The 25,534-nt window shown below is 42.1% G+C and overlaps 1 protein-coding gene across 1 annotated transcript in view; it reads left to right on the top strand.

Annotated features, from left to right (window-relative positions):
- The window catches only part of WDFY2 (WD repeat and FYVE domain containing 2), a 71,233-nt gene that overhangs the window by 31,943 nt on the left and 13,756 nt on the right, over positions 1 to 25,534 (top strand). The window contains exons 2-4 of the mRNA XM_086612209.1: positions 6,506 to 6,573; positions 12,050 to 12,123; positions 19,299 to 19,353. Coding sequence (XP_086468335.1) covers positions 6,506 to 6,573; positions 12,050 to 12,123; positions 19,299 to 19,353 — 197 coding nt within the window. The remainder of the gene's footprint in view (positions 1 to 6,505; positions 6,574 to 12,049; positions 12,124 to 19,298; positions 19,354 to 25,534) is intronic.

Raw genomic sequence — 25,534 nt, forward strand, 5'->3', positions numbered from 1 at the left:
TGTGCGTGAGAGTTGCTGGATTGGCGGCAATGGCACCGACGTTTTGGATACAACAGTGGCATGCCAAAGACGTTGGCTGTTAGGAGCTGGCCCAACCTCCTCTGGAAGCCAGACCTTACTGCTCTTATGGCTTTGTTGCAGGGCTTGGGGCTTACAGAGCAAAGAGTGCAATTATGGCTCAAAAGGCTTTTATTTTATAGGAAGCCCGATGCTTGAGTTACAGACCGAGGTTACAATGAAGATATTGTGTCTTCTAGAAATGCCCTTACGTAATCGCTGCTGAGAGAGAATCTCTCTAAAACAGCCCTGAAATAAAGCCCGTTCTTCAAAACTTTAATCTTTAGCCCACACATTGTCCCCCTTTCCTGAACTAGTAGGCCTTGCACTTAATTTTAGAAACCAGACTTGCCCTTTTGTGGTATGAAAAAACCTAGAACAGATCTACAGTGACGTATAGCTGTACACCATCTCATAGTCTCAGAAAGAGTCCAGTGAGTAAAGCCTTGAGTAATTTGGTTTAAACTTAACATTTGCTCATCAAAACCAGTGAAAATGAGATAGAACCTGGAATGTGCCCCAAAACCATAGGGTTTGCGCAGAACCCTCCATCAGAATTACATGATGGGCTTTGTGGGGACTAGCATGGGTGAGCCTTAGACACAGAGTCGTGCACTTCTCTGGGTCTTTGAGGTTGGGTTTGGGGGGTGGTGATGGTGTGGAAGTGTTGGGGTTTTGGGTTGGTTTGAGTTTGATTTTTTTTTCAGGAGGACGTAGGATGAGGACCTGTTAGCTGTCTTCTTGGTGCCTGAGGTTTTGGCACTCTGCTATAAGATTTCTTTTTGTTTTCCCTGAAACATAAGCTGGCTCAGAAATCAGTTCTGGTTTTGACTTTTGCTTTCATATATTTTCTTTCAAAATTTGTCACAGAAACGAAGCTCCTCGTCGCTGGTTCCAGTATACTGGCAGTGGTTCATGAGCTGCCACTAAACGTGAAAGATCTTTTATTCTCATGTCATTAACTGGTGGCAGCCAGAATCTCTTTACATCTCTTGCCCACAAAAAGCCCTGGAGAAGTTGCAGGGTTTATAGTACTGTAGTATCTTAAATGCAGTTGTTAAATATTTTTCCTTATATCGCTTCTAATTACAACATCTCGCTGTTAAAGTCGGTAAAACTGTCAATGCTCTACTTGGACTTCAAATACTACTGTTGTCATGTTTATTTAATGACAGCAGATAAAGCTTTTGCTGTTTCCAATGCAGATATTTAGTTTCCAAGAGAGATGGCTTTTGAATACTTGTGAATTGTCTGTTATTAGATATTTAGGAACAGGTGGAGTTTTATAATTTTTTCTTTCAACACTGAAGGAGACTTCAATACATTGATGGTGAGAGTATGTGCTAATACTCCGTTAGGTATGCCTGAAACCTCATAGCCTGCACTAACCCTGGATATAGTATTATCCTAATCTCTTTTCCTTTCTTCTGTCAATTAAATAGCTAGATGAGCATTTTAAAGAATTTCCCAGAATATTTTAATGTCTTCCTTTTCCTATTTGGAAACTGTTCTGTAACTGTGTTAAGTCAGCCCTGCAGTTAGGACAGCTGACAGAAGGGGATGGTTTTATTTTTAACTATGTAATGTCATTTGCACTGATGACCTACCTCCCTTTCCCAAGGAGCAGTAATGCACACAGGGCAGGCATTAATCTCTGGATGAGCCTGGTGCAACTTTAGAAAGTGACAGATGAAAATTTCTGTACCAGGTGCTCACTACAAATAGGAATAAAACTCATTTCACACCTTCTGCTGGATTTGATGCTTACCCTCTTGGTCCCTCAGCAAGACAGGAGATCAAAAAAATCCACAATTTATGGTCCAAGGTTTAACCAATAATGAGGAGTATGTTAAAATGCCATTTACAACAATTTCCTGAAGCCAAATACCTATAAAATATTGCAGTAAATTGTATGTGTTGAGGGTTACCTCGGTTCTGTTGTACGGCTGACATATGCCTGGGACATGAAGGCAATAGTATGTTACACAAGAGCATCTCAATGAAGAGAAATGTTTAAAAAGGCAGGAGTGAGGAAGGAAAACATTCATAAGCAGGAGAGGAGGGATCTGTTATGGGAATCTGATCTACCAGATTTCTTCACTCACACTGTACAACTAGAACTGGTGGTTCCATGGATATTCTGGAGAAGTGGAGTGGAACAGGGAAAACTTATTTCTCTAAGTAAAGGTGGTATTGGATCTCCCTATAACAGATTTCACAGTATTGCAACATGCAAACGTCACGGGACAGTACTTAGACATGTCTAATATCTCTGTACTGTATGCAACACCAGTATTTGTCTTTTGCCTTAATTTCACTCAAGGCACCAAGCAGAAAAGACAAGATTCCTGCCTGTGAGTCAGTCACAGAAACTCAACTCCACAGCTCCAAGCAACACCAAGTTTTCTGGCAGTGAGATGACAAGAAGCTCAGTGCAGACTAGGGATCAAGGAGAGAATCTTGCAGCCTGCCCGGCAGCATTGCGGAGACATTCATGGAGCATACTGCAACCTAAATGCACAAACTAGGATTTGTCTGAGCAAAAAGTCTTTATCATGACATGCACCGCTGATGGAATAAGTTTCTGCAGATGATGAAGCGCAGAGCTGCTGTGCTAAGGTGGATGTGCTGCTGTTGACATTGGCACCTCTGTGAGTAGTAGGTGCTCAGCTGAAGCCTACCTCCTGAACGCATGCACAGCCTAGCAGTGTGTTTGAGACCTGCTGGCACAACCACAGCCAGCTGGACTTGAGACACGTACTCTTGATCCTGAGAGAGAAGCAATTTTTCTTTTAAAATATACATTTTTCACATCTCTTTAATATGTGAAGACGTAGCCTCTCTTTTGCATGGCAGAATTATTTCTGTATAGCCTGTCTCATTTAAAAATAAATCATCTCTGTTATGAAAAGACTAGAAGAGTATCCATCGGTTTGACAGGTTCTAAAAATCTTTCCAAGTCAATTTGCTGGCAATGAAATGAAGGGACAACTCATTTCCATGGCGATGCCAACTGGATCACGCCAGAGCAGTTGAAGAATGGATCCTGACCTGGGTGGGTGCTGTGTTTTAAGCCCCGTAACTATGCAACCAGCAAGTACTCTTCGTGCTATATATCCATAAAAAAGTGTATTTTCATTCATGCTTGTTTTTTTTCTTTGCATTCTTTAGAAGCTTCAAAAGCTCTGGATTTCACATCTAGTGGGTAGTATTGTGTTAACTATACAAAAACATGCAGAACTGCAGCTGAAAAAAGACACTCTCTTCCAACAGCATTTGGCTTCTCCCGGGTTCAGTTGTCGGCACAGTTTGTTATTTAGACCAAATCTACTTTTAGAAAAAGTTATCCAGAAAAGTTTAATGACCTGAGGTTAGTTTTTCTTCTTTCAATAAAATGCCTTGTCTAATCCAGTGAAAGGAGAAGAAAAACATGAGTCATCATTTTCTGATATAAGGAAGAATTTTTACTTTTACATCAGCTTATAGATAGATATTGGAATGCCATTATAATGCTTAACATAACTTTTAAAAGCTTGTTTTAAAGATATGTGTGGCAATTGTCCTTAATTTTAAAATAAATTGTTTACAAGATCTTTTGTTTTCCTTTATTAAAAATTATTTACTGGGGAGATAAATAGTTCTGTAATGAGTTACATGAAGTGACTCGCTGGTTATGTTCCCTTTCACACACCTTAGAGTTAGATAACATCTTTTCATGGTCTTTTTATTCTTACAATGCTTTGTTTCTCATTTCGCATGAATTAGTCATTGGATGGAAATATATTTGACTATGTAAAAAAATGAGCATACTGTGTACCTACAGAAGAGGCCTACTACACTGGGAAAAGTAGTTTCACTCTTAACTAGGAACCTCCACTGGTTTTGGGGTTTGTTTTTTTGTTTGAACTTAGAAACTATTTTTTGTTTCAATATCATTCATCTAAGTCTTTACATTGACATAATTGCCAAATTAATTAATAAGTCTGCAGTGGGTACAGTTTAAAAAATAACAGCAAAAACAACCCAAAGCATCCAAGTTATTGCCATTTTTACAAATAAAATTTATTTTTATATCTTCTAGCTTTTGAAAGATCTTTTCTAGTACGTAGTCCTGTTTTTAACAATCTGAATTATCCGTAAGATGTTGTACAGGATTTATGATTTGCCAGAGTGTTAAAGTGGAAAGGAGAGGCAACCTTGTCGAAGCCTGGGAGTTTTGAAACTCGTAGCACTGAATATATAGATTGGGATGGTCAAGAAAGACAAGTCTCCCAGGATATTGGTGCACCTCCTCAGGGCTGCTGTTTCATATTATTTCAGTTCCCTTGATTGATCTCATTATTTTCTTTGTGCACACTCATTCATTTCCACAATAATTTCATTTCTTGAGGATAAACACGTTAGTTAGAGCTCGCCTGTTTGGGAAATAGAGTGGCTGGTCTGCTTCCAGAATTACAGTGACCATCTTCTTTTCAAAGGTGGATCCTTTGGGTTGACTCAAAGGTTTTAGACCTTGTCCCAAACCTGGTGTACAGCCCCATGGCTGTGGACATCTTCCCAGACCTGTGTGCTGAGGTCGGAACACAGTGCTGCTCTGACAACAGCTACGGTTAGCTACAGCGAGAAATGACAGAAGGATTTGTCCCTCTTGCTATCGAAAATATGTCAGCGTTGTTATCGGCTGATGAATTGCCCCTGAAAAAGTATTGGTGGTTTAGCTTCAGATCAGCTGAATAGGTGCTGATGTGTTCATCTGTGCTGATGCTGCCTTTTGCTGATTGCAAAAAGGCCATTAGACTTAGGAGGTAATGATACTGAATTTTGTATGTTTTGAGTAATTCGTGAGAGCTTTCTAACTGTGAGACTTGCAGACCCAATGAAATGTTAGTTTTTAGAGCAACATACTGTGTAATTTCTAAAATGATGCAGCTTGTGTAGTGCCCAGATACAAAGGTATCTGAATTGTTTGCTGAAAAATGAGTTTGGATGCAGAGCAGGATGAGCATAAACTTGATTTTGGATATGTACAATCCAGGAACGCATAGGGGTGCAGCCCTTAGCTTGAAGCTTGCAGGATGGATGACGAGTTCTTGAATTGCTTTATTATTTTGCATGGCATCTCTGTTCAGACTTGATTTGTGTATGCAATGTCTTAGATCAATTCGTATTACATTATATTAACATATTGCTCTAAACTTTTGCTGTCTAAAAAGGGCTGAAATTTGCTTTTCCATTAAAATGAGGTAATGGTAAGAATGACCATGTAGTCTTCTCCATAAACCATATTTCTACATGTTTCATGAACTGGAAAGAGCCATTCTTGCTTTTTTTTTTTTTTTCCCCCTTAATACTATCAAGTGCAAATTATAGATTTGCTACAGGAAAATAAGGCTTATGTTTAGATCCCTCTGTTATCTACTATTGCAAATTAACTTTGGTGGAAAGACTAAATAGAAGTGGGTAAGGGGTTAAAATCTATTGTGCTACACTAACATAATACTGTCTTAGATAACTACATTTTCTACAGAAGGTTAATTAATACAATTGATGTAAATCAGTAAAGCATGGAATACAGTTTTATATGGAGAGTTTACCAGTTAAAATTGAAGATAATGAAGATTTGAGGAACAGTAAGGCTTCAGTTAGAAAGAGGCTTCAGAGTTTGGACCAAAACAAACAAATGACAATGAGGATTGAAATAATAAATACTTAATGCCCCAGATAGTACATAAGTCCAGATCCTCTGCTCAGGAAACCAGCAACAAGCATCTCAAGTGTGTGAAGGACACGGATTGAGTGACAGGGACCTGCTGGTATGCTACGATTATGAGAAAGCAAAAGTAATCCTGAGATACATTGGGAAGGTCTTCTAGCAGAGAGGAAACCACTGATGTGTTTGTGGGGAGGGCTGGAGCACTAGGTGCCTCTGTTCAAGTATGAGAACTCCAAACTGATGGGCCAGAGAAGGACTGCAAGGCTGCCTGTCACCTTGATCATCCTCTTCAGAGAAGTATAAGAGTTTGTCTTCTTCAGTCTTGAGAGCAGGGGGAAGGCTTCTGCAGGGGACTGAATGGGCTGATACAGGAGTGCTTTCCTGAGCTACCAAGGATGTCCCAAATCCTCATGTGAGGCATTGAATGAACAGTCGTGTTCCAGTCCTTGGGAATGGCAAAGAACAAACAGCTATAGCAGTTTCCAAATACTGTTGTGATGTGTTCAGCTGAGATGCTGAGTACTACATGGAACCAAGGAATGGGCTACTCTCTTCACCCTACAGAGGTCGTTCTGAAGGCTGCTGTAGGAGTTTGCATGTTTATTTTCCCTCTTGGCAAAATAACTTGTAATAATGTTGAAGAAGGTCTTGTGCATTCATTGTCACCGCTTTGCTTTTATTCACGGCTACTTTTTCATTCTTCCTCATGTGTGTGTTGTGCTTTTTCTTTTGTAGAACAGTTCGTGTTTGGCTGAAGAGAGACAGTGGGCAGTACTGGCCCAGCATATACCATGCAATGCCATGTAAGTATGAGACGATGTTCATTATCTTCTGTGTATTTGCGAAATGGCTTTTCTGGTTTTGATGAAGCTTCATGTTTATGACCATTTGCAAGTTTACCACTCTGTATTAAATAATATTCTTGAACAATCCTCTTGGTTTCTGTGAAGCTTTACCAAGGTGCATGCTAATGCTTCTGAGAGGCATCAGGGATTACAGCAGCAAAAGGATACATATATGCTAGCAAGGGATGAACATTTAATGCAAACATAGATTAAAAAATGTGAGAGCTCAGAATGTGGTCTCGCATTCTGCCACTAATGGGGTCCATAAAGCTGTGTAAGGCTCCAGTATAAATCACTCTGCCCTTCCTACTGCATGTGCTCAGTCCATTAGAGTGCAACGGCAAATGGGTTTATTTGATAAGAACTTAATATCCTGCTGCAGCTAATATGTAAGAGAGGATACTAGACAGGGAAAGCAGCACTTTTAGTGAAGAAGCAGAATCATTTTACCCCTGCGAGTAAATGTGGAAAACCAAGTCTCCCTGATGGATCTCTCCAGTATGATATACTGCATGTCTTCTCTCCCAAAGACAGTGTTCACGCAGATTGATGTCCATTTTTCCAAGAGACAGTTGAAAAAAATCACAGCCCTGGCTGTTTGTCATAACCCCTGTGTTGAAAGCAGGAGTATAAGTCTGCAGGTCACCAGCAGCAGGGGTATGCTGATGCTCCTCAATCAGCTTCAGATGTGCTGGGTTAGCCTGTCTGTGGAAAGCTTATGAAGCTGACCTTAAATCCACAGATTGAGGAGCATTTATCAAGTCCCATTGAGGTGTTCTTACTGTCTGGAGAAGGAATTATTTTAAGCTAAGATAGCTAGATTTAGAAGAGACATCTGTCTCCATGATACGTAAAATATTTAATAGAGATAAGTTTTAGTACCACAACAACATCAACTTGGGACCCTAGAGAGGCAACGGTGTTTGCCTGCCTGCTCTAAGTAATCATTCCTTTGGTAGAGAGGAGGATCTCTCTTCTTCCTTCGGTGATGGACTAGCTCATAAGAATATGTCAAGCCTCAAAGGTACTTTCTGTGCAAGATTTTGCACAAAAAGGTATTGGAAACCAGCTAATGATGTGGCAGTCGGTGGAGCTCTGTCATAGTCACTAGCAGTGGCCTGAGTTGCCTTGACCTGTCCTGAAAAGTTTGCTTTCCCCAGTCAAACTTATGAAATGGCTGTTCTAGCAGTTTGACATTGATACTTCTCTTTTTCCATGTGGTGTTTTTTGCATACATTTGCATTTTAAAATCTTATTCGGTCCTCCTCTGGTCTTAGCAAGGCTGCATTATTGCCAGTAATAACAGCTTCACTTGAAATGGTGGAGTAGATCCAGATCCACTCAAAGGGGACTATTTTAAAGCTCCTTCATAAATTTGAACATCTGACACTGCTCCTTCACTTGGAAGGCTGGTAAGCTTTTGAGCTATGAGATATAAAAATTATGCTGTGTTATTCACCGGTTTCAAGAATGATCAGGTATAATTAACAACTGGAGCAATGCCAATTACATTGTTATCAGCCATGGTTTTAAACTTGGAAATCGTAGGAAGGGCTCTGAGTCAGCCTCTGCACAAGTCTTTACTTAACTGGAAATAATCATTTTGTCTGTTTCTATGTGGATCACCTTTTTGATGGTCCTCTGCTTTAGGTTCATACTGTTTTTTGTTGTTTAGAGAACAACAACTGCCCAGAGGTTCTCTGTGTATAAATGTAGTAGGCATGATGGTGCCTTTGTGCTGCTTAGCAAGCTGTGAGCGGCAGTCCCACCTATAGATACCATGTTAGCATGACTTGTGACTTTGGTTACGGTGGTGCATGACCTGCACTGTTCTATGGTTTTATATCAGGTAGTCTCAATAACTGAGTCTGCACTCTGGATGCTCCGGGAGATGAGGAGGATGAGGAGTTGGGCTGAGTCAGCCATGTGCTTTGGTCAATCTCTGCACCCAAATAGGGCCATCAGTGCATTCTGAATGTGAAACCCATAAAATACCTGGAAAAAAGATCAGGATTGTAGATCCCTTCTGAGTAGGGACACTTGCTGCTGTTTAGAGGTGGGATTTCCCCAATTACAAAGTTTTATACCCTGCCTGTGGGTGTTTCTGTGGTTGGAAAATTCTGGACAACTTGGTGGCCACATTTTTTATCATCTTCTCTAGTCCATGAGAAAGAGTGAGCAGTGAGTGTTATGCACGCTGTTACATTGTCAGTAAGGCAAACAAGGTAAGCTGGAAACCTGGCTAAGGCATCTCCTTCATGCCAGCGTTGTCTCAACAACTATATTAACACCAGACCTCTGATGAGCATCTTAACCCTCCTCATGGTTAGATGTGTACCCTTGGTTGCACATGTGTAACACAGATTATAGATATGTAACCATGGTTAGATGTGTGGCTTTTGGGTAGCGTCTGTACAGGAGTTAAAACAAAACAACTTAGTAGACACAAATTCAGGAAAGGGAAAGGAACTGTAGTCAAGGGAAGTAAGTTTTGCCAAAAAAATTAAAAAGCCACCCAAAAAGACCCAAACTTCACCAAACAAAAACTTCTCACAGATGATGAACAGAGTAAAGGATTTATTGTAGTGAAGAACAGTGTAGTGTCCAGTCTTTGAGGCAGATAATACACTGTTTGTCTTATGGTGGTTTTCATAGCTAACACTTTGCTTTGGACAGGAGGGTAAAAAAACTGCAAAGCAAAACACGCCTCTTCAGTCTTAAACTACGCCACTTTTAAGCACTTCAGAAGGGGGGGGGGGGTCCCCCTGAAACTGCAGGAGCAAAGTTTCTATTTCTTTTCTACTTCTGTCAGCCTCTCATAGAGGTGACACACTGTTGAGAGTGTGAAGTATGTAATTGGGCTTTTTCCTCCATATTTCGTTTTCCAAAGGCTAAAATCAGTGTGTGTTTGCCCTCTATTTAAGATAAAGACTACAGCCAGGCTTCTGCGTCAGGAATATCCTGCCTGTCCTCTGCAGTAGTTTGAATCAATCTTTTTTCAGTCTGAAATCAAAATCGTAGAATGAATCATAGAATCATAGAATGGTTTGGGTTGGAAGGGACCTTAAAGATCATCTAGTTCCAACCCCCTTGCCATGGGCAGGGAAATCCTCCACTACACCAGGTTGCCCAAAGCCTCATCCAACCTGGCCTTGAACACTTCCAGGGATGGGGCATCCACAACTTCTCTGGGCAACCTGTTCCAGTGCCTCACCACCCTCAATGTAAAAAATTTCTTCCTTATATCAAATCATAGCTAGGTACTGAAGTAGAGGGCCTTCAGAGTGCTGCTATTTTTCCTGGCTATTGTTTTAAAAGGATCTGAAACATCTCGGAAGCTCAGGGTTTGAGGGTTTTTGTTTTGTTTTGTTTTTCTTTTTTTTTTCTTCCCCTCTTCTTAATGAGCCTAAGTGCTTATTTGAATGTGATCTTATTTTCACTAAAGTGTAAGCTGCTGCAGTCTTGTTACAACCGGCATCACTTTAACTACCTTAATGTAGATAGTGTGGATGTAATTTTAGTGCTGACATAATGATTTTTCCAAGACCACGTGTTACTGAAGAATTCCCTTAGGAAAACAATTATAGCGAAATAAGTATCTTTACACTGCTATGACTATGTACGCACAGGTCTGGAATTTAGAAGTGGCTTTTTTGTAATCAGCCCGTGTCAAGCAGTTGCTTGCACCTTTTGTGTCTGAAGTGTTTCAGGCTATTTGAGAAAAGCATACTTCAAATAGCTGATTTACCTGAGACTTTTTCTCTGCAAGCCGTTTATTGCCTTCAGAGTTACTAGTAGCTCTTTCAATGTATGCGCAGTGTCTGGTGTTTGAAAGCTGATATGTAGAATATGCCTGTTCTGGCATTCAGTGCCTTTAAAAGGATTTGATGTTTATTCTGCTTAAAATTGCCTTTTTTCCTGTCTGATTTTCCTACAACTGTCTCATTCTGCTACAACCCTGAAAGACTCAATATAATAGTAATGCACCACCATCCAAAGGGACAATTCAAGTTTACCTTTGCTCCTTCCTATACTTCTCCCTCAGAAATTTTGTCACTTTTAGTAGCCTTAATTTAAGTGTTTCCTTTCTGGCAGTTTCCTTAAACTAAAGCTTTTTCTTTGATTTAATTCAGTCAACCCTTCCAGGAAGGAAACAAATCGAGGTGCCTGCCTGGATGTGGATCTGGTAGGCTTTCTGCTTGTGATTGGTTGTCCTTTAGGAAATGTTTCAAGAGGGAGTCAATACCAAAGGTAGAACAAGTTTTGTAGAACAGTCAACATAGACTCTCTTCTTCTTCGTATAGCTGCCAACTAAATTATCGAGGAAGATTTGCTCAGCCGTGGACTGTTTAATCCTAGGTGTTACACAAACTGAGAATATACCGGATATACAGCACTGCAAAAGAGAGGACTCCAAGCTTGTTAGCAACAAAAACACTGCAAGTAATCACAATGGAGAGTAGAAACCAAGAGGGAGGGAGAAGCAGAACTAAAAGCACATCTGACTACTCTATATTTATCAGAAGAATATGTTTTAAAAAACACTCATCATTATCAAAGGTGCAAGAATGCCTGCCCCTAGCTGCAGTTGGCAATTGCTGCTCAAAAATGGTTCCTGAAGGTATCTGTTGGGACAGCAGGACTCCCAGCTGCATGCTGCTGTGTAGAGCAGTAAAAAAATCCCTGCCTTCTGAATGCAACTCCACAATTTCTCAGTTAAACCGAGCATAACTTGAGTTCTTGCAAGAAAATTCTAGTTTTACCCTTGATTCAAACCCTTCCAGATCCTCGAGGGAGCATAGTATGACCAACTTGTGTGCAATTTAAGAGTATATTGTCATGTTTATTAGAGTAATACTGATATAATAAAACAATGGCTAGTTTTCAATACAATCTTTTATTTTGGCCGTAGTATGTGATACTGTCGTGGTGTTGTCTGTGGTGAAACTAGAGTAGGGAACAGTTGGACTCACAGACCTTAATATTGGCTGAGATGTTGGTTCCTACAGGTTAACTTTCTTAGTGCAGGTATAGGATGCAAGCCTCTGACATAATACAGTGTTTTCTTTTATTAAAGTTCAGGCAAATGTAAAAAACTAAATTATTCAGCTAAGTAATATCTCAGATTTATGCTGAAATGTCAGATGCCTCTTATATTGAAACGCCACCACTGCTCTTGTACGACATGCCTGTTTTCAGACAACTAGTGCAAAAAACCAAAGGAGCTAGAGGAAAAAATAGCCATTGTTCCATATCCTAAAAGGATAGGGTTGAATGAATTGCAAGAACACTTTTTTTTAATGCTTGTCTATTGGAAGGGGGAAAATGCTGAACAGCATCATAAAGCATGTTAGCTAGTTTTAGGCTTTCCAGAACTTCAAGAAAATGAGAATCGCAGTTTTGTTAACTTCATCAACATGTTCATTTTTTTCAGCTCCATGTTCATGCATGTCTTTTAACCCGGAAACCAGAAGGCTGTCCATAGGTCTAGACAATGGTACAATCTCAGTAAGTACATCCAAAGATTTCTAGTTGAAATGCTTCCCTTTTGAGAAGTATGTGTGTGATGTTGTGGAGAGGATATTTTTGCTAGTGTTTGGGAGAGGGAATTTTTACTGCTAGTGGAACTGAAGCTATAGTGTAGAAAATGGCAGATAGTTACAAATTTAATTCCAACTGCCACAAAGAGATTGACTGGGGTTTACAATATTTATTAGGCAGTTCAGCAAACTGATTTAATTTGCATATCCCTTAAAAAATAACAATGCAGAAAAACAGCTGTTGTTTTATTAAATTTGAGTGCCTTGTTAATCATACTATACCAAAGTTTTCTGAAAGCAACAATTAGGAGGGGAAAAATCATCTTCTGAGAGGCAGAAGGTGGATTTCTGCTCCATATCTAGGTGCTTTTCCAAACTTCAGGGTTCAGGTTTTGTTTTCCTCTCACTTCCTTCAGAGGAATTGCTCCTAACTGGCAGTGCTGTTGCTGAAAGGTTTGGTTCATTAACATTTAAGAGAGACCTGTGTTAGTGGAAAGGAAGCAAATTATTCAAACAAGAGTCTGGCTTAGATCTGGGACAAGGGTAGCAACTGACCTTATTCATTGGATTTTTCTTGTGGGGTGATGAGTAAAGAGCTAATATCTCTTTGTGGAAGGATCGTGGGTCAGAGAGGTATTTTTGACGTATGCCTCATCAATAGACTCGTCTTCCAGCTTAAGATCATTTTACCATCATATCAGATTTTTACTGCTGTTGTCTCTGCCTTATGGGCTTTATAACTGAATGACTGTTTGCAGGTTGGCATAAGGGCAGCTGTCTGCGCAAAAGCCAAAATGGTGTTAGGGAAAGGCTGTGTGACCCTTTTAGCTGTTGCCTGTGAGCTGTATCAAAGATGTGAAGGTTTTGACCTATAAAGCTATTAATGGCTAGTAGCAGGGACTTTTTGGTGCCTGTAGGAGATTTCTCCTTTTGTATCTAAGAGATGGGACAGCTGTCAGAGAATTCCCCGCACCTCTGAAATTCCCTCTTTCCCACTCTCCGAAATAGCTGTAATTTTCCAGTCCTACTAGACACTTTTGTTTTCACTAGGCCTTTAAGGAATGTGAAGGTGACTGTAAATGAGGTATTTAAATACTGGGCATGGTGGAAGAGATGGGCCCTTTGTTTTCGGGGCATTTTGCCTTGAAGCATGGAAGGGTGCTTGATTCCAATGGAGTTAGATATTTTCCATTCTAAAGCTAAAGATAGGTAAATGAGATATGCAAGTGGTAAACCAACGTGTGACTTGGGGTACTTATAGGCACATATTGCCACGTCTAGGGCAGATTCTATTTGTTGCCAAGCTGGGCTTTTCTTTTCCCCATCTTCTGGATACAAGTATATGGGAGGGGGGAAGGGCTTGTCTGTGCTGCTTGATTTAGTCCCCTGTAGCTGCAGGCAGTTGTGCAGTAGAGGATTGTGCAGAAAATGCGCTCCACAACCTTCCACAAGCCATGAAATGATTCCTTCTGTAGCAAACCTAAGGCTTGTAAGAGAAGCCACAACTGTAACGTGCTACAAGAAGTGGTGGAGCTGGGGATGGACGAGGAGTGAGGGTAGCCCCCTATTCAAGTCCCTGCAATATTGGGCTGTTAGAGGAAATTCCTGGGTACTTGACAGTGGGTTACAACCACCCTCTGGAGTAAAGGGTAAATTTTCCTATCTGGGCACAGCTGTGATGATCAGCTTAGCACAGGAGTATACTAGCAGGGCGCACTGACGACAAAATAGAAGAACTTACTGCAACAAGGCGACCTTAGTGCCCTTACTTTTAAATGTATGACCTTCAAAGGGAAAGTACAGGCAATTTACTTCGGTAGCTTGAAGTATTTGGGAATTAGTCAGCTGTTCCATGTTAGCACTTCTGGTAATGCCCAGCACCCTTGTGTACACTGGGTGCAGGACCAAAAAAAATGCTGAAAATCATTCTGTGTCTTCACTTCAACTGTGTAGAAGGAAAGGACTCCTGGTAAGAACTGTAAACTGGTATAATACTCATAATCTCAAACTAATCTTTTTGCAGTGCAGGGAAGTACTGCTTTTACTTTCAGATGTAAACAGGGATAAGAAAGTGGAACGGCCTTTTTTTTTTTTACATGACATTTCTGTAAACTTTATGGATTTTGGTTATAAGACTGGCACCTCAGGAATGTGTATGGTGCGTTTTTAGAAGGATAGGCAGCAATGCTATTGTGAAAGACAGATGTTTCAGCAAAGCCACCATGAGGTGATCTTGTATGACCACCTTTCCTTGTGAAACAGTGACAATTTTTGCTTCTACAAAGATGAAGAGATTGTTTTCAACCTTTTGTAACTTCTCAACATGAAGACTGCACAAACATTTGTGCAGTGAAGTAGACCATTCTTGAGCAAAACATTATCTAGCATGTTGCTTGAAGAGCAGTGATACCTAAAGTAGAAAAAAAAGTTTCTATGGTCTTTTTTTTTTTACCCTTTGCAAACCTCTTTTGAGAAGAGATATTTCTTAAGGACTGCCCAAAGGGACTTTTGGAAGCCAAAAGACTTTATCATGGTTGTAAATTCCTTGCTCTGAAGTGGAGAAAAACATGCTTTAATAGGTGCAAGTCTTTCAAGATACCACAAGAAGAAACAGAGCAAAGGTCTATTACGTGCAATAGACAGGAGACTTCCACAGCCAAGATGAGACTCCTCACCTGATTTCATCCGTCTGAAAGTTAGCTTCCTAGATAAAGCTCATCATTAGGTTTTGCAGCCAGTAGAGGAGAGGTGAATTGCCTTTGGAGATACCCATGCTACTTACCCTAGAAATTGTTTTAGAATGGCATAAATCTCTCTCCCCATTTCTGGGGAGATTTAATTGAGGGATTTAGTTTTTAGGTAGTTGAAGCTGAATTAAATTGATCTTTTTTGCTGACTATGCTTGTGTCTGGATGAAACTGTTACACGCTTCAAGCAGGGCCACAAGGACAACAGGACACCAGAATAACCCTTTCAGAACTCTTCCTTGGTGATGGTACTTATTAAGATAGATTCATCATCCACGTCATTTGATCTTGCAGATGCCTACAGGTTGGGCCATGAACAACACTTTGAATACCTAAGACTGAGTCAGGCACTACCTACTGATGTGCACCTTTTTTCTTTCAAGAAAACTACGTGACAGTTTCTGCCCTCTCCCAGTTTTTTTACTTCATAAAATGAAAACACTATCATGATTTTATAGAGCTTTCTTTGCAACAGACATAGGTGTAGGGTCTGACAATAGATGTAAGAGTCTTCATTCTCTTCCATTTCTGAAGGAGGTTTGTTGTTCGCAAGACACAGTGAGAGAGTTACACGCTTTTGTTAACAGGACAAAGTCAAGCCTTTAAGGGCATCCACAGTGTGCTGTCAAAATGACATCATCTATCAGAATGAAAACTATAAATTCCCTAGGGTGGGAACTAGATTATGAATGGGTAACCCATAACTAGTATATAAAGATTATGAACTCTCAGAAGTTGATTCAATTGCCTAAGCAGAGGTCTCTAGTGCTATTTTAGGATACATCAGCTGGCATCCACCTGCACCTCTGGAAAGGTGTAGGTCTTCCTTAGATCCTGGGCCATGCCAGCCAGCCGCATGGCCAAGGACTCTGAAATGGCACATACCTGAGTATATGTTTTGTTTGCCTTCACAAGAGTTATTTGAAACAAGATGCTGATAATATTTCCATGGTGAGGATTTACAGAGGTCTTCAGTGCAAGAGAAGTTTATGGTGGGTGTCTGTGTTTCAATGTGAGGGAGGTGTACTCCATGAAGGTATAGTTGAGAGTCTTAGTACAACAGTGGGAACTAGATTGGACAGTCTTTTCAGATGCTCAAGACTTCTCCTTTCTGCTTTGTGAAGGCTTTCACGGTACTAAGTCACTGTTGTAATAATAAGCTTACCTGAAACAGCCAAGACTGATCGCTAACATTTTCAATATGGCAAAAAAGCTAGTAAAGTAGCACAAAAAAAAACCCCAACCTTTGAAGAGCAATCTTGACAGGAAAAATATTTTTAATCCCTGCAAGGAGGCATTTTGGTTTTGCCATCCTGAGCACTCTGATATATCCCAGCCCCTCCTGTATAAAAGGACTTCCTCAGGACTCAGAAATGTTTCTCTGTTCAGTTATCAAGCACCAACTGAGCTGTGTGGGTGACCTCAGCGTTTCTAGCTCATTAAGAAGAGCCAAAAAGCTGCCTAATGAGAACTGAGCATCAACAACTCTGAGGAGCAAAACATCTACGTCTGGAAGGATAAAAAAAAAAAAAACAAAACAGTTTCTGCTGGTACAACATTAAAGAGATGTAGTCGGTGTTTTTGTAGTGCAGATGACACAATGTATGTGCAATAGGGCATGAATTTCTTGAGCAAGGTGCCTTGTGCTAAAATACCTGTCTATTGACGCAACTAATATGATGGATGCAATGGAAGAACATGTGGTAAAGTGGGGCAGGGAGTAAAAGACCTGGAGAAACATTAGAAAATGCAAAACAAGAAAATGGATCGCAAATTATTGTATGCTTTCGAAGGAGAAAATGGGAAACGAGAAGCCTTCAGAGAAAAAAAAAAAAGGAGGAAAAAAATTATGTCCAATATTCAGGTTAATGGAATTGTCTTTATTTTGTACTGTGTTTGTTTATTTCTGTGGATGGAGTGGTGTATTAGTAGTACATAGCTGTGATTTGTGCTAAAGCATACAGAGCTAATCAATACTTGGGTAAACCTTATGAACTGCAGTTGTATTTGATTTACTGTGTTATAACGGAGAGACTCGAAAGCCTTTTCAGTCTTCCGCTGAAACTGTGGGACTGTTCAGGTCATGGAAAAGAATGGCCACATCACGTTTATCAAGGGAAAAATGCACAGAAAAGTGAGAATGCAAACCGCGTTCTTCATCCCACCTGAAGTCACCAGCGTCTGTGTGCCACCACAGTGAAAGCTGGGATCAGTGCCAGGACAGCCAAATTGGTGGGAAAGGCAGATGTATTGTCCCACTCTGTGTTGCAGCAATGGAAGCGGTTTCTCTGTAGGTAAGGACAGCAGAAAGTTAGCATTCATAGCGAAGAGTCCTGCTTCAAGTAGCCTTTGCAGTAAAGCATTTCATGTGGTGATTTAGCATTCTTCAGGCAGTGGTTAATGAAAACTGCTTCCTGTAAGTAGTTAAGGAGGCGTAGCAGATTTTTAGTGTTCTATGGTTTGCAGAGTTAAGGTGACCCTGGTATAGAAATCCAGCTGACTTAATTGATTTGTTGCTGCTGTTTAAATAACACTCCCCACTGTAGGCCTCAGCTGCCAGGGGAAAGCTGATGGGAGGTGGAGCAGATTAAGGAAAGAAAGATGAAGTAGAGCAATTCAAGAGAACATATTTGTAACTAACTTATAAACAGAAACCTAGAAACAGCAAGATGAATGGCTGCCTCAACTCACTCTCAGTTGTTTACCTGGAAGCTGAGGTCCATAGATGTTCCACAGATGAGTATTGTAGCCTCTCCACCTTGGTGCCAAGCAGTAGATATGATGTGTTAGGGTAATCCTGGTGCTGGAAATTTGTGCAGATTACCTACAGTGACCCCACAGAAAATGCAAAGTGATTACTTTTTTTAATTTCTGTTTGGAAACTGCGGGTAAATACCAGCTTTTCGGTGGTTAGAATGTCTTCTCATGCTCTTTTGCACTAAACATTTGGTTTGCCTTAAATACAGTCTGTAGGACCCTGAAGTCCAGTCTTCTCTACTGTTGCACAGTGCTTTTGGCAGTGCTTATACATAAATATTTCACAACTGTATGTTTAAAATTTAGCTTAACTTGTGTTTATAATGCTTCTCTTACTTTCACCCTATTTCCAGATTAAATGAGTTAGGTTTTACTTCTTCTGTCCCCAAGGTAGATTAGCTCAGGGAGTTTCTGTGTAGTTTGCTATAAATTATTAATGTGATGTGTTTTTACACTCCTTGGTTTTCCTTTGTGTTTCTCTGAGTACGTGGTGTACGCCTGCCGATACCTGACAGCAGTTTGAAAGCTAATTCGTGTGGTGGGGCTGCAGAGCCTGCCCTGTGCCTGGGTGTATCCTCCAGAGAGGTGTTGCAGTTTTGTTGTGGCCACTCCAGCCCTGCTTTGAGCAACCTCTCCTCTTCAAAACTCGCACCAGGGACAACCAGGTGCTCAGTCAGTTTAACCACATAGAGTTTTTCCAGGAGGCAAGGCTGCCATACAGACTCTTAGCTGCTATTTTCATCATTTCCTCGTGCAAAAGCCACATCAGCAGTTAAACAACAGCACCAAAGCAGCAGGACTGCAGAGCTAGGCTCCATAGGTGTGCTCTTCCCTGGCCAGGTGTGCTCTTGCCTGGCCGCAGGAGCGAGCCGGGCTGGGTCACACCACACATCTCTCCCCAGGCACCCACAGCCTGTGCTAAGCCACCCTCCACCCCACGCACAGCTGCTTGTTAGCCACAACGAAGCAGTAGCAAAGCAAGAAAGTCTGCTTCTGAGATACTGCAATAAATACCAACCAATAGTGGGATAAAATCAAGGGAGGGGAAAGTCTGCTTTTCTGTTTGTCTGAAGCACTGAGAGACTTTTGAACAGAAACCTGAAATGCGTTCCCATCATGGATTATTGGTACCTCGTTTGGACTACACGACTTCAAGGGGCTCTGACATATTTACAGTGAGTTTCCTGAGTGTTCAGGTTGGGGGGTGGTGTATGCACACGTATGCATATATGTGCACACATACATGCACATGTGTGCACCCATAGCGGCGTACACGTGCAGGCAGTCCTGAGCACTGGGTGTTTGCTACACGACACATCTCAGGTGTCTTGTGTTGTGGTACCTCATCTCACCGCCAGCCATTTCTGTCAGCTTTTTTTGACTTCTTTTTTAATAGTTCCTCTTTTGTCTCCACCATTCTGTTCAGAAGAACTCGTGATGTTGTTTCTTAGGCAGCTTCAAAAAGTGAAAGTATTTAGTTTTTTAGACGGAGGTACTCAAAATTAGCAAAAGTATAGACAGGGCTGTGGTAGCGAAGATGGGAGAGCTTACCTCGGTAACGAATTCAAATGAAAACACTCGCAAACACTTTGCATCTCTAAGCACTGTTTCTTTTGTTTTTTTCTTTCCCCTCCCTCAGGAATTCATTTTATCAGAAGATTACAACAAGATGACACTAGTGAAAAGTTACCAGGGTAAGAACCATGATCCGTGTTAATTGGTTTGTATTGTCATTAATTTTTGTTAATGTTCTCTTAAGGAGTATGAATGGAAAGAAGTTTCCTCTACAGTGATTGATTTATTTTTTTTTTAAACTAATGCAAATGCTGGTTTTATCAATAGATCAATAATGTGCTTTGTTCTGAGGTTACAAGAGCTGTTTCATGTTCCTTTTAAATGTTCCTTTGGAATATCATTCTAGACAGCAAACTGTCCAAAATCCAGACCATGTTTGTGGAAGAGGAGTATTAATTTCTAATCTTTAGTAATCCAGTGTATCTAATGAAACAATTTAGGAAACTAACCCATCTTTTAGGGCTGAGGCATTTAGGTCTGTGGCTTTTGAGGTTAGTCTGGTTATATTTCAGTAACTGTCGATCTCAGTAATCCCAAGATTATCAGTGAATACCTGTCATAGTAAAAGGTCAAGAAATGCTAATCCATACCCTTTCTAATTATATTCTGTTATTCACTAATGTGATGTTTTAAGAAACCTAGCTATTTATCCTTGTCAAACCTCTAAAGGACACTGCACTTGGGACAAGTATTCCTATAAAAGTAACAAATACATGCGACAATTTATTCTTGTATCTCTTTTGCTGTTAGACGAAAAGTCGATATGGTATTATATGGTATCATATCATACTGTATGCTAAGCATTACGTTTCTGTATAGAAGCCTCTGACATGTTGGCTTGAGATTTCTCACATACATTTTAAAATAAGTATTTACTCATCTAGTTTGAGTTTTATACCTTGAAATGTTGAGAGGATAATTTAAATCTGTAAATGAAGGCTCTGGGGATTTACTTGGTAACATTTTGATTTTAAGGTAAGAAGAGAATCTTGATTTTTGCACAGCTAACATCCATCAGCTTTCGAGCCTTTTACTTCAGCTCTTTCATGAATACCTGGTGTGTTGTAAAATTAGGTTAGAATGCCTGCATTTTTTCTTAGCTTGTAAAAACGGAATAAAAATATCCAGTGACAATAAAATATATATATGTGAATCTTAAATAAGATTGCTGCAGTCTGACTGTACAAGTCTTTATTATCTGAATTTGTGATTGCTCCACGATCACCAAAGTTTCATACATCTAGTTTTCACATTTAAGGGTTGTGGCACTGAGGAGTCCTACTGACCATTCTGTAGCCCCCTTTGTTATTAGCTCATCCATTTGCATGCTTGGATTCAATCTTGCAGGCTAATCACAGCCTAGGAAGGGTGAGCTGAAGTCTTTTCTTCTGCATATGCAGAACAGCATATGCATGAGACCACCTTTCTTGCCGAGCTCTTCAGGGAAAAGGCTGAAAATTCTGGAAGGAGTGAATGTATATTTTGACAGTATGGCAGAATATCCAGTTGACTGTGGCAGCCCACCCAGGGCCTGGGGATCACCCCTCAAAAAATTAGAAAAAAACCCAAGGGAAATGAAGACTGTTCTCATGGCCTTCTGCTGCGATGTGCCTGATGTGCTCCTGCTGCAGAGCATTGGAGGAGGCCTTTGGGTAGGGAGATGCCATGGAGAACCTCTATGGATTGTCCTGTGGGAGAAGTCCAAGAGTTCAGATGGCATCCCCCAAGCACTGGACAACAGAGGACTCTAATGAGGGTCCATTAACATCACTGGAGAGGCAGTACAACTGACCACAGTCCCAGCTGGAGTTGCCTCCTTCCTAGACTGCCTGTCTCAGCATGGGCAGGTTTTTGATCAGTTCTGTTCATTTTGTGAACAGAACTCTCAGGCAATGTGTTGGAAGATTTTATCTGAAAGCTGTGGACTTATTTTAGGGCAAGAGAGGCAATACTTGTGCCCAGAATAGGCATCATTTCTGTTCTAGCCCAATCCTCATCGATCGCTGACAATGGACAATTGTCTGCCTTCAGGTGCGATGCTCGCTGACTTCTGTGTCTTTCAGGGGCACGGAGCCCCTGCCCCGTTTTCCTCCCTCACTTCCAGTGTTCTTTTCCTTGTTTAAGCCGACGAAAACTGTATTCCCCTAAATTAAAAAATAGTGGCAGTGTGCGAGTGACCTAGTTTTGGGAGTGGGAGGAAAGTGTGGTGATCTCAGGCTGCGCGGATTCTTCAAATTCATTTGTGTGGGAATGTCTATGTAGTAATCCCCTCTGTGCAAAGGTTGAAGAAGCATTAGGGCCGGTGTTCTGCCTTCTGCACATTGCCAGCCACATGGGCAAAAGTTTGGTTTTGGAAAAATACACCCTCAGGTACTGTTGGAGATGCTTTTTTTCTCTTCTATTTTTTTTTTTTTTTTTAACCCCACTGCTGACTTAGGAAGGCCAGACAGCCGTTAGTGCTGCAAATGGAGATGGTGACCAGAGAATCATAGAATCATAGAATGGCATAGGCTGGAAGGGACCAGGGGAAAGACAGGTCCCAATTCATTGCTACAGGAGGGACAAGACTCAGTGAAGGATCATTTAGATTCAGTAGGAAATTTCCCCTGGAACAGTAGTTGACAGCTGCTATAACACAGCCAGGCAGGACACAGGGATGGAGGAGAGCTTCTGCATGAAGACACACTCTGCCCAGCTTACCAGCAGTGCTGGCAACCCACACTGAGCTGCACAAACCCCTCTGGGCTGCTTCTTTGTCTAGACCAGAAATGACATGGCACTGAGTAAGTTACAGCAACCCAGGGACAATCTCAGGTTGCCTCAGCTCCACTGGGAAGTGTCACCCAAAGTCCCAAGGGGCAATTGCAGCAGACAGGTTTTTGACAGTGCAAGGGAGGAAAACAAAGCAGAGGCTTCCCACCGTTTGCAGCGCACTGATGACCTGAGGCTGCCTGCTGCTCCACAGCACGGTGCCTCCCAACACCCCCATCCATAGAGACATGCTCCCTGATTCTCCACTCTTCACATAGCATGTTGGTGGAGGAGGGCAGCATCCCCTCCGCCACTTCTCTGGGCTTGGCTGGACTGGTACCGGAGGTATGGGGTGCTGGGGAAATGTCGCGAAAGCGAGATGCTCTGGGAGCTGCTGTCAGTCACGGGTCCCTGCAATTCCGTCAGATGGTGCAGCGGTAGGCACTTCCATACTCCTCCTGCTACAGTTGCCTCCATCCAGGATGCTGGGTCTGAGCTTACTGGGAGTGTCACTGGGGCCAGAGTCCAGTGGTGCTGCTGGGATGCCACAAGGAGGAGAGAACCCCATGTTCACCATGCTCTCTGGGAGAATACACAGAGAAAGGCCACGTAGTCCTTTGGGTAGGCATGTCATAATCCAACAGAGGTGAACCTTCCTCACCTGGTCCCAGAAGACTCCCCTCCACAATCCCATCCCTATACTACACCTTCCTCACATGGCCATACTGAGGTATAGGGGTTGGCATAAGCATCTTGGCAAAGCCCTGGGGCAGGGAAAAACATAATTAAAAAGAAACATGTAGTTTTGTTGGGTATGGTGGCCTTCTAGTGGTTCATTTGTTAAAAGCCTTACTTTTAAATTAGAAGTGTTGCTTTTGTTTCAAGTTTTTAAGTAAGGCCTTTATATTCTTCAAAAATATTGCAGGGGGAGTAAATAATTTTATTTAGCCTACCAAGGGGCTTTAGCTTAGCCGTGCTGGCTGGCTTTGCGCGTGCTGACTTTGTAAATGTTCAGCACTGCTCTTAAAAGTAGCACCTTGCCCAGCGGCTGGCTGGCTATTGATCGTGCCCCACAGCAAGGTATTATTATAAGGAGCTGAAGCTGCTGTAGTTGATTAAAGGACACTAATTGCATCATGAAAGGCCATGAATATACCTGCCAAATGGTCTGCCAGTGACAGAGGATGACAGCATGTGCATAGGCTGCACTTTGGTCTTGGCAGGGGTCTGTGGCAGGATCCGGTGTGGTATGGCAGCCGAGCACCGGCAGCGGGGGTGGCACGCCACGGTCTGCCGAGGCTTTGCTGCGACACTGTTGGAGAAATAAGGGAGATAAAACAGAAGGGATTACTCAAACTCTGTAAAATAACACTGAGGAGGAGAACAGGATGATGCCATAAATCCTTCGAACAAGGAAATGCCAAGATAAGCACAAGGGAGCAAAAGAGACTGACTAACAAAAGAGATAACCACTTGAACTTTGAGAGAACTATCCTAATTAGCGTGGTAAAAAGCATCCGGTGGGGGAAAGCTCCCTATCAAGGAAAGCCCCTTCCTCTCTGAACACAAACAGTAGAAAAAGAGGCTACTGTGACTTTAAATGAGAACAGGACGTTGCCAGGACCAATGGGAACGAGGATAAAGCAGTTTATCTGTAAAACCACTGATAACTGTCACTTAGAATGTGTAAAAGTGCACTGTGTGTTAGTCGAGGAGTGCCAGCTTTGTGGAATCACCACCTAGCACCCATCTCTGCCCAGGGGTGCAATGGACAAACACCTCGACTCTGTATGTCGATCAGCTTTTTGCACACGGGGTGTGAAAGAACCCTGACTTTTGGGACAACAACACTGCGTCTGCAGTTGCGAAATCTTCCCTTTCTGGAAAGGGATCAGAACACAGAGATTGGGGAGGTGACACACTGTTGGTCACTCATGGGGCATTGGCCTCCTATGGGCACTAAACCCTTCGCTTGCGGGAGGAGTAGTGCAAGTGTTTGAACGGTGCCATGTGGGACACTGCGAGTGTTGAAGAAGCCCTTCCCTCCCCTCATCCACCGCAGCATCCAGCCCCTGCCAGCCCCTCACAGGCTGGTGCTGCTCTGCACAGCCTTCTCCACCCGCTCCTTGCAGCTGCACCATCTTGCCAAGGGCATTTCCAGTCTGTGCCCCCTCCGGATGATATAACAGTTACTGCCTTTTTTTTTTTAAAAAAAAAAAAATCATCTATTTAACTTGCACATGTTCTGCTGAGCAGGATTTGTAGTCCTGCTTCTGCCTCATGCTTTCTATAGCCTGCCCGTTTCGAGGGTGTTCCCCTGCTTCCTTGCTTTCAGGCCAGCTCATGCCATGCCCTTACTTCTGCTTTCCCCTGTGCACAACCTCTTCGCTTGTGCTTTTCTCGCACATGCCAAGCTTTTCTTTCCTGCTCCTAATTTCCACCTCTCTTTTGCTATTTGCTGCTGCTTTTCACTGTTGTAGCTCTCCCTTTCACCCATCACAGCTTCTTGCCCTGCACTGGCTGTGCTTCTCAGACCTTTGTCTTTACACACAGCACAGACCCTGCTTTCCCCTGCGCTCTGGCTGCCGACGTCTCAGCGTGCACCTCCTGGCTGCAGTTGCTTTTCTCCAGGCACAGCCCTTCCACCCTCTCTCCATCCTGCTTTTTGTACAGTGCTCGCTGTTGCTTTCTCATAGCAGGAGTGCAGCCCCCCTGCTCCCTCCCACCCTCCTGCTGCAGATGGACCTGCGCCCTTTTCCTGTCTGCTGCTTCTCTACCTTCTGTACAGCATAATCTTCCCCCGCACATGGGCTCTCTTCTCATGCTGGTTTACACAGATCTGCTCTTGCCTGGTGCTTGCTGTGGCTTTTTCTGTACTGTGACCACATTCACCCCCCATCCCCCCTTCTCCATCCTGCTGTTGTTGCAGTGAGCAGCTTTGGAAGACTTTGCTCCACTTTTTTCTGCACACAAATAGTGACCAAACCTTCCATGGATGAAGGATCAGCTTTTTGTTTGCTGCTTCACAACCCTGAACCTGCATTAATCCAAGGGCCCAGATCTCTTCTTTACTCTGCTATCAACTTCCAGCCTTCTAATTTAAGCCTCACATGGGTCAAATTCTCTTTAAATGACAAGTGACTTTCTGTTTGCATTTGTCTTCTCTTTCCTTTCTTACTTAGATGACTTCCACTGTGCTCTTTCTCTTGGTTCAGATATTTCTGGCACCAGCATGGTGGTGGCACCAGCTAGTATGTGCAGTGCTTGCAGGTGGACAACAGAGTGCTGCATTGAAAGCTCTTTTTGGAGAGGGAGAATAAGCAAAGTTATTATGTGCACACCTTCCACCTCTTGGCACGTACACATTTCTTTAATGTCTGCTCCTTACTTGCCAGAGAGATCTGCCTCACCATCCACAGGCAGTACTTCTAGCAAAAAGTACGAGCTCTGCCTTTTAGAAGAAGTTCTAGGAGGAGATTTAGGAGAGTTAAGTGGTGCCAGCTCTCCCCACTGCCAGGTCAAACCATGGGAGGCTGACAGTAGCAGTAG

Source organism: Tauraco erythrolophus, chromosome 1, assembly GCF_009769465.1.
Source record: "Tauraco erythrolophus isolate bTauEry1 chromosome 1, bTauEry1.pri, whole genome shotgun sequence".
Taxonomy (NCBI): domain Eukaryota; kingdom Metazoa; phylum Chordata; class Aves; order Musophagiformes; family Musophagidae; genus Tauraco; species Tauraco erythrolophus.